Raw genomic sequence first — 17,185 nt, forward strand, 5'->3', positions numbered from 1 at the left:
ACAGATGATCAAATACCACCAAAAGAAAGCTCAATTCGTGGGGAAAAAAAAGACGTAAATTTCATTTTGGTGCAGTGTTGCATGACCAAGCAATTGTCAGTTAAAGTAACGCACTGCCGTAACACAAACCGCTTATGTAACCGCTTCCTGACCGCCCTATAGCAGAAATACTGCTACAGGGCAGCACAGGTGCGCAAAATCACATATACAGTGGGGCAAAAAAGTATTTAGTCAGCCACGAATTGTTCTCCCACTTAAAAAGATGAGAGAGGCCTGTAATTGGCATCATAGGTAGACCTCAACTATGAGAGAAAAAATGAGAAAAAAAATCCAGACAATCACATTGGCTGATTTGGAAATAATTTATTTGCAAATTATGGTGGAAAATAAGTATTTGGTCACCTACAAACAAGCAAGATTTCTGGCTCCCACAGACCTGTACCTTCTTCTTTAAGAGGCTCCTCTGTCCTGCACTCATTACCTGTATCAATGGCACCTGTTTGAACTTATCAGTATAAAAGACACCTGTCCACAACCTCAAACAATCACACTCCAAACTCCACTATGGATGAGTTAATAAAATAACTGTTTTTCTAAGCTTCTGAACGGATTAATTGGTTTTCAATGCATTCCTATGGGAAACATTGTTTCGGTTTACAAATTTTTCGCTATATGAAATGTCCTGCAGAATGAATTAAATTCGTAAACCGAGGTACTGGTACATCACTGGACTTTGCATGGTTATACCAGGATGATGCCTACAGCTGCAGGCATCATTCTGCTATTGTTTCAGCAGGCGATCGGCTTTCATGTAAAAGCAATCCTAGTGGCTAATTAGCTGCAGGATTGCTTTTACAAGCAGCAGAAGACAATGCCCCCCTCCCCCACTGCCTTTCACAGCCTTCTCGGGCAGTCCTGTGCCATCGGGGGAACCTGAGAATGCAGCCGGTGTTTCTGCTAGCTGACCACAGAGCTGATTAGAGATCAGAATAGTGCCAATCATCTCTATAGCCTAAGAAATCGGAAGCTAAGCATTTCATCACTTCAGTTTTGCAGGATATAAACAGCGCTATTTGTAAATTGGGAAAGCATCTGATCACACCGATTTTGGTTTGATTAGATAATGTAAGGGCAGAGGAGATATCTAGAGTCTGATAGAACCCAGATTTCTCAAAAAAGAATATATGACAATGCCCATTGAAGTTATAGGGGATATTTGCATTCCCTGTGATAGCATTAAAAGTGATCAAAAAAAAAAAAGTAAGGGGACAATGTAAAAATTAAATAAAAATAACTTTAAAAAAAAAAAAAAAAAAAAAAGTACCCTCGCCCGCCTGCACACGCACGCATCTGCTTTCGTGAACATTGACCCTGTGCCAGTATGGAAACAGCGGTTTCACCATGCATGTGAGGTATCGCCACAAACGTCAGATCAAGGGCAGTAATTCTAACACTAGACCTCCTCTGTAAATCTAAAATGGTAGCTTGTAAAGGCTTTTAAAACGTTGCCTATGGATATTAAAAATGTATGCAGTTTTTCGCCACTGCATGGGACATGCGCAGTTTTAAAGCATGTCATGTTTGGTATCTATTTACTCGGCATACCATCATCTTTTATATTTTACCAGATAATTGGCCAATATTTAGTGTTTTTGTGCATTAAAAGTAAAAAATGTTTATTTTTTTAAAAACAAATTGCATTTGAAAAAATCGCTGCGCAAGTACTGACATAAAAAAAAAAAAGTTTCTCAAATTTTTTTTGTTTATAGCGCCAAAAATAAAAAGCGCACAGGTGATCAAATACCACCAAAAGAAAGCTCTATTTGTGTGAAAAAAAGGACATACATTTAATGTATGTACCGTATTGCATTTGTCAGTTAAACTAGTGCAGTGCTGTATAGCAAAAAAAAGGCATAAATAGCAATATCTATACCATAGTTTGTAGACGCTATAACTTTCACACAAAGCAATCAATATATACTTATTGGGATTTTTTGTACCAAAAACATGTAGCAGAATACATTTTGGCCTAAATTTATAACTAACTTGGAGTTTACTATATATTTTTTATAGCCGGTCTTTTTTTGTTTATAGCGTGAAAAATAAAAAGTGCACAGGTGATCAAATACTACCAAAAGAAAGCTCTATTTGCGTGAAAAAAGAACATAAATTTTGTTTGGGTACAGCATTGCATGACCGCGCAATTATTAGCTGAATTAGTGCAGCGCCGAGTACAATTGGGTTCACCTGTGTGAAATTATATGCCACATGATCTCAAAATAAATACAGTTGTATCCACACAAAAAAAAACCAAAAACACAGTCTTGGAAATACAATACACCTTTCATGAATGTGACAGTTTCTCACACAGGGTTCAATCACTGGCCCCAGGAGGAGCATGACCGAAGGTTAGATGTAAACAAAGGGTCCATGGTATGCTGGCTGATGGAAATATCCAAATATGGCAATACTCATATTTAGGTAATGACAAGTCACATAGGGCGAATTTCACAGCCATAGCTGTCAATCACAAGCCAATTGGGAAACTAGACATCTGTCTGTGTGATGGGTGCAGTAGCTGGGGGATGGAGTTCAGTAATGCAGAGCTGAATGCAGTATGGATCATCAAAATAATCCAGAACAAAGTTTTTGAGGTTATTAAAAATGTCTGAAACTTTAAAGTGTCATTAGACCCAGATCATAAAAAACTATCCATAAATGCTGCATTACAAGCTGTTCATATTCACTATGGGATTCGGTTTCTGTATTTTGAAAAAAAAAAAAAGGAAGAGGTTGATCCTGCTGTTCTCTGTCTCCCCCTTCTGTCCATGTCCCCAATGCAGTTGGGGAATTTGCAGAGCATGCTCAGTTTTCAGTGAGTTTCTATGCTGAGCATTTCCTCCATGATCACATCTGAGCAGCCCTTGTGACTATAGAGTCACACATGTGGGTGTATACACAGTGTAAATGACAGCTCACTCCCTCCCTCCTCCTCCATACACACTAACCAGCTAAACATAATGGGGGTGGAATATTACCTCCCTAATATTCTAAGACACAGGCTGGAGGGGTGTGACACAATCTTGTGACTGGCAGAAGTCTACCCACAGCATGTTACTGCCAACTAAAAAAAAAGATTTGATTTCAAATATATATTTGTATGACAATCTAAAGCAGATTGATATTAATTATTTATTTTTACTCTGTATGCCAAAGGCTGATTTTTTTTTTAATTTTAAACACGTGACCATCAGCAGAGGACTAGAAGCTCCTTCTGCCACTATTTCCCTACGGGATGGCTGAGAAAGAGCTGGGTCATGTGCCAGCTGTATATTGATTAGGAAAAATATACTTAGATGTTTTTTTAATTTAAAATAATTACAGTGCCATTGGCCACATACAGAAAGAGAAGGGATAATGTAAATAAAACCGTGTGTGTTTAATATCACTTTAAATATGTCCCCAGGGGCGTGGCCAGGCGCATGGAGTGATAGGCAGCACATCTGCTTTGATCCGGACCCAGACCTCCTATCCAGGCTGTCTTCTCCCTCGCAGGCTGTCTTCCGCCCTCCATATGGGCAAGAAACAACACCGGACCCCCTGGAGTATAAGGGGGGGGGGGCGGTCCGGCCGCAATTTACGGAGATATCTCACCCGACCCTCAGCCAAGGTCTCGGGCACCCCGGCCTGCAAGATGGCGCTGGCACCTCTCTTCTCCTCATCCCCCTGGCACTCAGGGCTCCAGGAAGGTGGCCAGGTAAGCCCTCGGGGCTCCCTCTCTCCATCTGGGGATTTTGCCATCAATTTACAGGGTACACAGAGGTCTTGCAGCCCTTCCCCAGCATCTCTCTGCTCTGAGGATGGCTGGGACGTGCAGTGCCACATGTGGTCCCTGCACACCTACATTAAATCTCTCCCTACAAAAGCAGATTTTGAACTTTGTGTGAAACGTATTGAAAATACGTACAAACAGGAAATCTCTGATCTTAAAACAAGAGATTTGTGTGCGTATGGAAGAGATTGAAAATAGCACTGACGGCCTGTGTAACGCTTTACAATCCCATGAAGAGACCCTCAACTCCCATACGGTCTTAATACAACAACCCATGTACCAGGAAGATGACATTGAGAACAGGAACTGCCGTAATAATATCCGATCAGGGGCATACCAGAATCTGTTGAACCTAAAAATGTAGCCACAGCGGTTACCGCCACATTCAATCAACTGCTCCAGCAATCTAAAGACATCCATATTGAGTTGGACCGCGTACAACTTAATATCTCTAAAACGGAGGCCTTAAATATATCTTTACCTGCCCATGTGTTGGCGAACTTACGCTCTAATTTCGCTTTTCAATGGCGCACAAAGGCTATTATGTAACTGGGGATCATGATTTCTGCCGATCTTACTGCTCTATATTCCCCTAATTACTTACCCTTGCTTTCACATATCCAAAAAGATCTGGCTTCATGGGGCGCTTCTGCTCTGCCCTGGTTCGGCCGCATGAACACCCTCAAGATGGATACCTTACCTAAGATACTCTACGTTTTTCAGACTGTGCCGATTGCTGTCCCTAAATTTCTTCCTCTCTACGTTCCCTTTCGATTAGATTTATTGGGCATCGAGGGTTCTCAAAGTTAAAATATAGGTTACTTGCTTACCCGAAACTCGGGAGGCGGAGTGGGTTTACCAGACTTTGAGCTTTATTATAGAGCCACATTACTAGCCCGGATGCTTGATTGGTTTCCCAGACCCTTCCGTAAAGCCTCTTGTATAATAGAACAAGATTTGGCTCAGGTTGATCTTCGGGCTTTACCATGGGGTTATAGCCAGGACCATTGGCATTTTCTCGGCTTGTCCCCATTGACTGTGGCTGTACTGCACTTGTGGTATCAACGGGCATTATTGCTCTCTTATCTTCTGATCCCTCTCCCTAATCATCCCTATTTGATAACCCCACTCTTCCTCAGGGGTTGGGCTCTTCTATTGTTGGTCCCTTTACGCGCGGCTCCTGGCCCGTAGAACGAAACTTTATTTGCCCCCAATCGGGTCTCCCACTCATTCAGGGTGGGCCTAAGGATTGGTTGACCACTTTACATCTATCCTCATTTTGCAAACATTTATACTCCTCCTCCACACACCGTCCACTCACTGAGTTTGAGTGGTTGTGCTCCTTCTCTGAACCGCCGGGACATGTCCCAGCCTCCTTCTATAAAGCGTTACACAATGCTCTTCATTCCGAACTCCCTCCCTACACCAAGGCTTGGGCTCAAGACATAGGCAAAGACATATCGGCTGTGGACTGGTCCACGTCATTCCACTTCACTCATAAATCGTCCATTTCTTGCTATTCCAAAGAAAAGAACTTTAAGCTCCTTTCTCGATGGTACAGGGACCCCCACTCCCTACACAAAATATTTCCTTCTACAACTAATCTCTGCTGGCGCTGTACTAAAGCTGTTGGTACACATTCCATATTTGGTGGGATTGTGACCCAATACAACCCTTCTGGCGACAGGTCTTTGCTGTATATGACAGGATCTATGGTGAGTCCTTGGCCCCTTCGCCAGAAATTGCTCTGCTCTCTATATTAACGGGCTCGCTGGCTGCGCAGAAGAAAAGTCTGTTACGTTTCTTTCTATCTGCGGCCCGCCAGTTGATACCCCTCTTTTGGAAAACGGACACCCCTACGCCCCTGCCAATGTGGGTTTCTGTACTTAATGATACCTTGCGTATGGAGGAAATGCTTGCATTTGCCAATGATAACTATGATAAACATAAGTTACTGTGGTCGGTCTGGCTTCACTTCTCCTCCTCTTTGACTCTCCGAGATATGTGTTCCCCTGCTATGTCAAAGAGTTGAGCCTTGCTGCCCCGATGCATTTTCATTTTGGCATGTTCGCCGGTTTGGCCCTGCGGCCCATACTGGGTGCGAGCAGCGGGGTCACTCTGACGGGATACTGGTTTAGGGCCGCCTTGACTCTGTTTTCTACCGAATCTGTCCCCCGACCCTCTCTCTTCTTCTCCCTCACCATCTTTACAACTGACTTTTCTTTTTTCTTTTTTTTCTGTTTGGGTTTATACTTTTGGTTATATGGAGTTACCACACTCTGTTACATGTATTTCATCTGGGGATGCTCCCCGTGAAGCTATGTTTTTTTTGTTTTTCTATATACTTCTATAATATGTGTTATTGAAACACTTCTATTTTGCTGTTGTTTAGACTCATTGACCTCCCTAGCAGTCTGATTATGTCAGTATTTCTGTGCTCAAAGCGGTACATTTTTCTGCATGGAAATATGTCTTTTTTTATTGTAGGCCTGTAATTCTTCGGAATAACTCACTGAAATCTGTCCGAACAAGAGTCTAGTAAGCAACCCGGGTATGATAAAATTTGAAACACGAAATCATAAATTATGATATAATAAATAATATAATAATAAATTTAATTCAATAATATAATCAAACCAAAAACACTGAAATTTAAAATAGAGCGCCAAGTTTGCACATCACTGAGCTTAGTCGCAAAATCGTTTTCAGTGTCTGATGACGAATTTCCCCACGAATCATTATCACTCAATTCTGCAAGTGGTTCTAATTTACTATCGCTGTTCTCTAGCTGGTCTAAAACCGCTTTTGACCTAAAGGGACGCTTTTTGGACGCCATGGACGTTTCTCAGTTTCAAGGCAGAAAGAACAGTAAAAATGCAGGCAGGGCACAGGACAAAAGCACTAGGGACACAATGTGTGTGAAATGCTTTCATACAGTAATGTTATACTATGTGATTTTAGTGTATTTAGTGAATGTCACTTTTTAACATTTTTAAATTTCCCGCCGGTTCCGTCCCCGTACGTCCCGACGCTCACAGGGAACGGAACTCGGAAGATGGATGTCGGCATCGGCCAGAGGAGATGGCTGGGGACGCTGAAGGGGGGACATCGTGCGAGCGAAGGACAAGGTAAGTGCAAGAGGGAATCCCTGAGCAACGCTACAGGGTAATCCCGAGTGTAGCTCGGGGTTACCGCTTTTGGTACTGAAAGTTAACCCCGAGCTACACTCAGGAATACCGCCAGGGAGGTTAATCCGCATTGGACTATCGAAACGCCTGTGATGTTTTTCTATCCACTTATTTGTCCATGTTATTATTATTTCTCATGTTTTGTATTGTTAACATTGATGTAAAATATTATAAAGACAAATTTGTCTTTAACCATTTCAATACCGGGCAATTTTACACCTTCCTGCCCAGGCCATTTTTCACGTTTCAGCGCTCTCACACTTTGAATGACAATTGCACGGTCATACAACATTGTACCCAAACTAAAATTTTATCATTTTCTTCACACAACTAGAGCTTTCTTTTGGTGGTATTTAATCACCGCTGGGGTTTTTATTTTTTGCTAAATTAACAAAAAAAAGACTGAAAATTTTGAAAAAAAAACACGTTTTTCTTTGTTTCTGTTATAAAAGTTTGTAAATAAATAATTGTTCTTCATAAATTTAGGCCAAGATGTATTCTGCTACATGTCTTTGGTGAAAATAACTCAAATTAGGATGTATTTTTTAGTTTGTAGGAAAGTTATAGAGTTCACAAACTATGGGATATATCTGAAAATTGATCAATACTGAAGTACTGACAGCCAATCTAATTTCTTGAGGTCCAAGAATGTCAGAATAGTACAGATATCCCCCAAATGACCCCTTTTTGCAAAGTAGACAGTCCGACGTACTTCATAAGAGGTGTTACTTACACTATGTCGATTGCCCCTGTGACTCCTCCACCTGCACAGAGGAGTGTCCAGGATGGCCCATGTGACCTATGGTTTAACTAGTAGTGAGCATATAAAAGAGGGAGCAGACGTTTGGTCAGTTGGCTCTCAGGAAGAGGTAAGTCCTCGAAACGCATCTGCCCTTTGGATGTCAAACTCCCTATTGCAGACTGTTACTCAGCGCGGTGTTGACCCAGCTGTTCTTTTATGATGTGCCTTGACTATATTGTCATTTGTGATTACAACACCTACTTTATTTTTTATTAAACATTTTTTATGGTAATGCACTAGGCCTGTGCGCCCTCTCTTTGTTTTTTCCCCATTCAGTATATTTGGATTCCCCCGGTCCATTTGAGGGCAGCAAGGTGTGCATGTTCCAGGACATTCTTAATGTGGTTGTAGCCTGCATCGAGTCCATCCCCAAGCGCAGGAGCATTTGTGTTTACTAGCATACAATGGATGGCATGAATGAAGCCATCCATTGTATACAACTGTCATGTGACCTGCTGTGATTGGTCACAGCAGGTCACATGGTACCGGCAACGGGGGCCGGTACTCAGATCTGTCATCGGCCGTGTCCGAGGTACACGGCCAGTGACAGATCGCGCCGCTGCGCGGTTCTGCAACCGCGCTAACTGCGCATGTGCGGGAGCACGCCAAATGGTGTGCACCTGGAAAGGTGAAGCATTTTTGCCGCCGCCAAACAGCTATAGGCCGGGCGGCTAATGGTTAAATATGTCACCAAAGAGTAAAATTGAGTCCATTACACAAGATATGGCATAGATACAATGCTATCTGAGAAGGCCACTTATCAAAACCCAGTGACTGGGTGAGCAGGGCATTATGAAGAAATGCAGCTGAGAGATCATACTAAATCTGAGGGCAACACACCCATTGTTGTGTGTTGAGGCCCTCTGCGGCAACTAGACCATTCCAAAGTAATGGGCTGAATGCAGCTCAGTGCATGAGATCATGGGCAAGCTGCATTTTCTACAGTGCAGCACACTTAGATTTTGAAGGCGTGCTCACATTGAACTCCACAGCGAACAGCTCAATGAATATGTTACATTGATGAAAGTGATCTGAATGGGCTTTGAAGGCTCTAAAAAGGATCCACAGATAAGTTGGGAGACATCATCCATGAGACACCCATAACCAGCTGCTACACAAAACTGGGCATCATGGAATGTTACAAGATAAAAAATGTAATCTTGTTTAGAGTTTGTCAAACGTTAGGCTGTGAAACTGAGGAGTTTTTTAAAGAATTTGTGTGTTAAAAAATGCCTGAAAAGCTCAAGAAAACTGCTTCACCATGTATGTGAATACCTATGTAGGTTTTCACACTGAGGCGTTGTGCTTGCGGTGCGGTGTAAAAACTCCTGCTTGCAGCATCTTTGAAGCATGTTTGGGGAGTTAAAAAAAAACACACCTCAAAAACGCCTCTTCCCATTGAAATGTTTGGTAGTCGCCTCAAAAATGCTCCATAAATGCACTGCACATGTGGGAAGGTCTGTAAGGCTGTTTCAGCTGTCAGTGGGGTTCCCCACTGACAGCTGAATGTAAAGAAAGAATTGCCGGCAATTCAAAAATAATTAAAAAACAGAGTGGGGTCCTCCCCATCCATCCATACCAGACCCTTATCTGAGCATGCAGCCCGGCAGGTCAGGAAAAGGAACCATACCAGGCCACAAACCCTCAACATGGGGGGAGGGCTCATTTTTCAAGTCTTTTTGAGGCGAACCAGTGTGAAAGCAGCTTTATGTTGGAGATGCAGCAAGGGAAAATATTTTCTAGTCTGATAGGATCAAAAGTAACTTTTTGACCTAATGCAAAACTAAATGTGTGACCCCTGCATTTTCACAGTGGAACATGCAAGACTGAACTTGCTAGGTAGCACTAATGTTTGAGTGTACACTTGCTGACAGTACAGAGTACAGTATTCCTGCATTATCTGTGGGTGAAATAGTCTTCACCCACATATTATATTCCAGAGGGAAAACCTGTTCTGTTAACCATGGTTTAAGAGAGGATATCCCCTTCCTTTGGAGAGATATTCTCTTACTTCCTGCTGCTTCTCAGGTACAGGAAGGGCAGGTTATCCTACTCTACCCAAAAACATAAACATTTTGGTTTCATATACCTCATATGCAAATTATAAAACAACAATACAAAAAGTACCTGTAGATTACGTTTGCTTTTCCGTATATTATGTTGTAATAAGAAATTGCACTCCAAGTTAAACCTGCTGTACTGGTCATCCAGCTGGGATAGAAGTCCATGGAAGAGAATTGTAGCCAAAGAGACATTGCTTGCAGCATGCTCCCTTAAATAGGAAAGATGTCAGGCATGAGTAGTCATGTTTATTGTGTAATGAGGTAAGCAACTTTAAAAGCACAAATCTCAACCTTGGAAGATTCAGCAGGTCATATTACATACAAAGGCTTTTTATTTTTGATACGGTAGTGAAATTGGTTGCACCAGGCAGCTATAGCCATTAACGTTTATGTACGAACAACATTCTTTCACAATAACACCAGTGACTCACCAAGGTACACTGGATACAGGCAGAAAACTTTGTCACTGGAAGTCAGTATTTCTAGCATGTCTAATTTTGGGCTTTTGTGCACATTTAATCCCAAAATCCCATATTTATTATATTTAAGCTTACCAGTTCTTAGATGTGATAGCTGCATTAGTTTACATTTTTTAGGCTTTCTTTCCTTTATTTTCTCCTGGTGATCTGGACAATAAGTATGTTGGTTTTCAACATAACAAGCTGCCTTGCAGATGTAGCAGTTACAGGAATGAGACAAACCATTTACCACTGACAAGGATGATTACAATAATCAGCTTTTATTTTATATATATATATATATATATATATATCGAATGGTAGGTGTATTGTAACTCTGAGAGACAGAATAGCAACAAAATTCAAAAGAAATGCATGTCTAACATATTATGCACAGATTTGCATGTTCATGAGGGAAATAAGTATTTGATCCCCTTCACAAAACATGACTTAGTACTTGGTGGCAAATCCCTTGTTGGCAATCACAGAGGTCAGAAGTTTCCTCTGGTTGGCCACCAGGTTTGCACACATCTCAGGAGGGATTTTGGCCCACTCCTCTTGGCAGATCCTCTCCAAGTCTTTAAGGTTTGGTGGCTGACATTTGGCAACTCGAACTTTCAGCTCCCTCCACAGATTTTCAATTGGATTAAGGTCTGGAGACTGGCTAGGCCACTCCAGGACCTTAATGTGCTTCTTCTTGAGCCACTCCTTTGTTGCCTTGGCTGTGTGTTTTGGATCACTGTCATGCTGGAACACCCATCCACGACCAATTTTCAATGCCTTGGCTGAGGAGAGAAGGTTCTCACCCAAGATTTGATGATACATTGCCGCGTCCATCGTCCCTTTGATGCGGTGCAGTTGTACTGTCCCCTTAGCAGAAAAACACCACCAAAGCAGAATGTTTCCACCACCATGTTTGACAGTTGGAATGGTGTTCTTGGGGTCATAGGTAGCATTCCTCCTCCTCCAAACATGGCGAGTTGAGGCCAAAGAGTTTGATTTTGGTCTCATCTGACCACAACACTTTCAACCAGTCCTCCTCTGCATCATTCAGATGTTCAGTGGCAAATTTCAGACGGACCTGGACATGTGCTTTCTTAAACAGAGGGACCTTGCGGGCACTGCAGGATTTCAATCCTTGTCGGCGTAGTGTGCTACCAATTGTTTTCTTGGTGACTGTGGTCCCAGCTGCCTGGAGAACATTGACAAGATCCTCACGTGTAGTTCTGGGATGATTCCTCACTGTTCTCATGATCAAAGAAACTACACAAGGTGAGATCTTGCATGGTGCACCAGACCTAGGGAGATTGACAGTTGCTTTGTGTTTCTTCCATTTGCGAATGATTGCACCAACTGTTGTCACTTTCTCACCAAGCTGCTCGGAGATAGTTTGGTAGCCCAGTCCAGCCTTGTGTACAGCCTGGTCTACAATCTTGTCCCTGACATCCTTGGACAGCTCTTTGATCTTTGCCATGGTGGAGAGTTTGGAATCTGATTGTTTGATTGCTCCTGTGGACAGGTGTCTTTTATACAGGTAACAAAATGAGATTAGCAGCACTCCCTTTAAGAGACTGCTTCTAATCTCAGCTTGTTATCTGTATGAAAGACACCTGGTATGCAGAAATCCTGAATGATAGGGGATCAAATACTTATTTCCCTCATGAACATGTAAATCAGTGCATAATTTGTTAGGCATGCATTTCGTTTGATTTTTTTGTTGCTATTGTGTCTCTCAGTGTTACAATTCACCTACCATTCGATTTTTAGACTGATCATTTCTTTGTGAGTGGGCAAACATTCAAAATCAGCAGGGGATCAAATACTTATTTCCTTCACTGTATATTACAGATGCAAACGATGAAACGTATCTGGCAAAAATAGCCCTATCAGCATTTTGTCGAGCTGTGAGCTGATACAGGTGCCGAAAATTGTGGCCCTCAGACATTCAGCTGCTACCAGCTGTCCACTGGGCGGTGCATGAAGGCAATACGTGCAGCTGTGGTATCCTGGTTCCGCCCTGCCCTCACTTGAAGATGATTTTCTGAGGAAACTTTCCAAGTGACTGCACACCTAGCCTTCCTATGTTATCCCTATGAACAAACAGTGTACAGTCACTACACAACAGCCAGCCCTCTGATTGGGTAAACCTACGGAATCCTGGAAGCTAGGAGGAACTCAGAGCCCATATAGCAAAACACGTGCTTCTAATTTGGTTTGGAGCACGTTTCCTTTCGCAAATCCTGTGTGACAGAATGGGGAAGAAGAAAGCAGCATGTGGTTTGGAAAGAGCCCTGATTCAAGGCCAAACTCAGAGCCAGAGGGGGTAATGGGTGAAATACTCCTAGGTGAGTGTGCCCATGTGACACGTGTGCCTAGCTGGGGAAAGGGGCTGAGAGAACGTGACAACGCTTTATATCTAGGCTGCCTAATCCTCTATGGGGTTTCACCCCCTGAAATGTGTCTGATGGGTACTAATACATCATAACACCCCTTTATATATAGATTGGCTTGTGGGCTTGCAACACTGTACTGTACACAAACGAAATTTATGTAATTTGTTTGCCACAAATAAAGCTTTCTTGTGGAATATGATCACCACTGGGTTTTTTATTTTTTTGCGCTATGGAAGAGACCACAAAAAAAAATATTTTTTTACTTTTTCTGCTATAAAACATATCTGGAAAAAAAAATTAAAAATCTAATTTCTTCATAAATTTAGGCCAATATGTATTCTGCTACATACAGTATATATATTTTTTTAAAAACAGTCCATTTCGTTTTTGGCCAAGTACGTCCTGAAATTTCAGTTTCGGTTTTGGCACCAGAATTTTCATTTCGGTGCACCACTAATATTTATGTAAAACCTTTATCCCAAAAATAAAACTGTTGCTGTGTGTAACTGCTTAAAAAGTGTTAGCTGGAACTAAACACAAATATACTTGTGCTAATAAACCTGGATCAGTGCTGGCTAGGAAGCTTAACCACTTGACCTCCAGAGGATTTACCCCCCTTAATGACCATGCCTCTTTTTGCTACTCGGCGCTGCACTAATTCTACTGATAATTGCGCGGTCATGCAATGCTGCACCCAAACAAAATTTACGTCCTTTTTTTCACACAATAGAGCTTTCTTTCGGTGGTATTTGATCACCTGTGCGCTTTTTATTTTTCACGCTATAAACAAAAAATGGCCAAATATTTTGAGGAAAAACAATATTTTTTACTTTCAGCTATAAAAAATATATAGTAAACTCAAAAGTTGGTTATAAATTTAGGCCAAAATGTATTCTGCTACATGTATTTGGTAAAAAAAATCCCAATAAGTGTATATTGATTGCTTTGTGTGAAAGTTATAGCATCTACAAACTATGGTATAGATACAGCAATTTACGCCATTTTTTTGCTATACATTTTTATACTAATAATGGCGGCTATCAGCGACTTATGGCAGCGATCGGTGACTTATGGCGGCGATCAGCAACTTATGGAGGGACTGCGGCGGACATTCTGACAATGGGGGGTACTGACTTGGGGTCACTGACATCCCCAGTGACACCAATACAGTGTTCAGTGCAAAAAAAAAAAAAAACACTGACACTGTACTAATGGCACTGGGGAGGAAGGGGTTAACTTTATTTTTCAGGGAAGGGTTATCTGTGTGTTTTACTAGGGGGCGGGGGTGTGTGCTGGATGGGGACAGGCTGATCGGGAGAGAGAAACTCTTCTGTTCCGATCAGCTTGTCCTCGAGCTGTCAGGGAAGTGACAGAAAGCACAGCTACTGCAGCTGTGCTCTCTGTCACTGATTGCCGCTGATCGCCGGGAGATAGCCGGTAAGAACCGGCTGTGACCCGGCGACTGACATCCGCGGCTGTGATCGGCGGGACAGGTAGGGCGGCGGCGCACCCCCTACCTGTTTACAGAACACACGTTTTAAAACATGGTTTTTCCTGCCCGTGCCGCCCTGCCGTCGTATTTATACAGTGGCTGGGTGGCATGTGGTTAATGAGATGGAGAAACTCCGACTGCGGCTGCCCACAGGAGGCTGTACCTCCAACCCCCAGCAGATTGTATCAGGCTTTGCGGACTTCCTTTCACAGTTCTATGCTAAACCTGACCCATCCCTGCTGGATCAAGCAGGATCTTTCTTTCGCGACCTGAAGCTCCCCGCATCTGAAGCAGCATGCAACGCTTTGAATGCTACTATCACTGAGGCTGAGGTTCTCCAAGCCATCAAAATCTTGCGGCCTTCTACAGCCCCAAGCCTGGATGCCTTTTCTGGCCTTTATTATAAGAAATTTTCTACCCTCCTGGCTCCACACCTTACTAATTATTTTAATGCTTTGAAACAGGGCTCTTTACCCTCCCCTGACGCTCTCAGGGCCCATATCTCTATGATCCCTAAAAAGGTGGAAGACGCCTCGGAACCACAGCACTTTAGGCCTATCTCCCTACTGAATGAGGATTTGAAAATCCTGGGAAAGATCCTCAGCCTTCGTATTAACACTTATCTGTGTAGCCTAATTCATAGGGATCAGGTGGGCTTCGTACCCGGACGGCAGGCTAGTGATAACATCCTCAAGGTGATCCACCTTATACACCTTCATCAACAAAAAATTCAGGAGTACCCGCACTTTGCATTATCCTGCTGGGGGTTCAGGGAGGCTATATTGACCTGCCCTCTTTTCTGCTCCTTTCTCTATTTTTAGAGGCACAAGACAAGGATGCCCCCTATCCCCAGCCTTCTTCATTTTAGCACTGGAACCACTGGCAATGGCCCTGCGGGCTGACCGCAATGTGACGGCATTCCCTACGCAGGCCATGAGTACAAACTTAATCTTTTCACAACCGATGCCCTCCTTACTCTCACTAACCCTCTTATCACACTCCCCAATTTGCAGCAAGTTCTTTCACATTTCTCAGTGATATCAAGCCTATGGATTAATCTAGATAAAACTGTGGCTCTTAATGTCACCTTGGAGTCTGACTGTCAAGGTCCTACCTTTTCCCAGAGGTTATGTTACTCCATGTGCTGGCATCCATCTTGGATTTCTGCTGAGCATGGTGGGAATCTTTTATGCCCTCGGGTCTCTGAGGTCCATCCCCCAGAGGGGTGTGGCTGAGTACATATAAGCCTGTGATCTGCACATGCTCTTTGCACTTGTGTCTTGGTCTTGCTACAGCTCTGTGTATACTCTCGTGACTCTTCTGGTATCTGACTCGGCTTGTGACTAAGACTATTCTCTGTGTTTCCCTTCGATCTGACCTTCCGTTGCTGAACCCGGCCTGTGACCTGTGATTCTCTGTCTACTGTTCTGTACAGTTTTGTCCCGTTGTTGTTGACCCGGCCTGCCTGACTACGCTATTGTCATTCTTACCAGCTACACGCCATTGGCGGCGGCCATTACCGCAGCCGGGGTGTCTCGGGGGCCGCGACCTGGTTCCTGGCTGCGTCAAGTCCATCCCCACCATCAGGGGCCCTGGTGAAGGGCAGCCTGGGACTTAGACTCCGCGCCCTGAGGGACTTCGGTCTGTTGGTGGTGGTTGTCGTCAGCCAGTGCGTTACCCTGCCACTAGGCCTAACCGTCCGTTCCACAGCCCTGCCCTGACACTGACTTGGTCACATGTCTATAGTCTAACTTTCCTTTCAAACGGGTGCCATCCTCCGTTGACTACCTTGGTTTACAGTTGAATGCTTCCTACTCTTATCTGCAGCTAACTACAATCCATTGCTTCGAACCCTGTCCGCCCTTATGCGGTCTTGGCAGCTCCCACAGCTGTCCTGGATAAGCCATATCAATTCTGGGAAAAATTACCATTCTGCCTAAACTACTATATTATTTTCGCACGAGTCCCATCGCACTTTCTATGGCTGCTCCAGAATAGGATCCCACGTTTTATCTGGGCTAATAAACACCCTAGGGTTTCTAGGGCTACTTTCTTTGTGAATAGGCTACAAGGGAAATTAGGGGTGTCCAACTTAGCTAAATACTATCAAGTGGCTCAGATCACTCAGCTATCTTTATTGCATGCCTCAATTGACGTTTCCCTATGGGTTCTCCTGGAACTCCCCAACGGCGCTCCTGTTCTCATGTCAGCGCTTCTCTGGCTGTCTTCCAACCTCCGCCCTGCTGCATTGAGTCCACTCATGCATCACAGGCTCCAAGTCTGGGACTCGGTATTCGAGTGGTCTCATGTCATCTTTCTGTTTTATCATAAACAATCCTCTCTTCCCACCTGGCATTGATTAGCCTCTGGCATTCTCCTGATGGATCAACAATGGGTTTTCTCCCATCCAACACTTCTTGACCTCTAAGTCCTTCCCCACATAGACCTCTCTTTGGGAGTCCCGTGACATCCCTCAATCAAAATGCTTTTGCTATCTCCAACTCCAACACCTCAATGGGTAAGACTTCTGCTTATCCATTCCGAAAAACTGTATTTGAGTATACCTGCCAACACTACCCTGGCTCCTTAGGTCTTTTATGCTTCTCTGACAAGTCGCTCTTCCCATACTGCCCTTTCCTATGTACTCAATGGGAACTAGATCTGGCAATTGAGGTGGATCTAGTGGACTGGAGCAAGGCCTGTCTTCTGTGGCTAAATGGTCATTTAACACGGCTACCTTGGAGGCGGCTTATAAGGTGCTATTACGTTGGTACTGGGTTCCTGCCCGTATTGCTCATGCAAACCCATCCTACAGTGACCACTGCTTCCAGGGTTGTGGCCTGCGAAGGGATGTTTTGCATAGTTGGTGGACATGCCCAAAATAAATTGGGTTCTGGCCCCATGTATTTGGCCTCCTATTTACTTTATTCCACTTACACATACGCAGAGAGAGGCCA

At 43.4% G+C, this 17,185-nt stretch overlaps 1 protein-coding gene across 3 annotated transcripts in view; it reads right to left on the bottom strand.

The window, feature by feature from the left end:
- Positions 1–17,185, bottom strand: part of STAT1 (signal transducer and activator of transcription 1) — a 167,412-nt gene that overhangs the window by 105,277 nt on the left and 44,950 nt on the right. For all 3 annotated transcript variants that reach the window (XM_089656140.1, XM_089656141.1, XM_089656139.1), the window contains exon 3: positions 9,950–10,094. In XM_089656140.1, the coding sequence (XP_089512266.1) occupies positions 9,950–10,094 (145 nt within the window). The remainder of the gene's footprint in view (positions 1–9,949; positions 10,095–17,185) is intronic.

This window comes from Staurois parvus, unplaced genomic scaffold (assembly GCF_062004578.1).
Source record: "Staurois parvus isolate SC_StPar_1 unplaced genomic scaffold, SC_StPar_1.0 ptg000890l, whole genome shotgun sequence".
NCBI lineage: Eukaryota > Metazoa > Chordata > Amphibia > Anura > Ranidae > Staurois > Staurois parvus.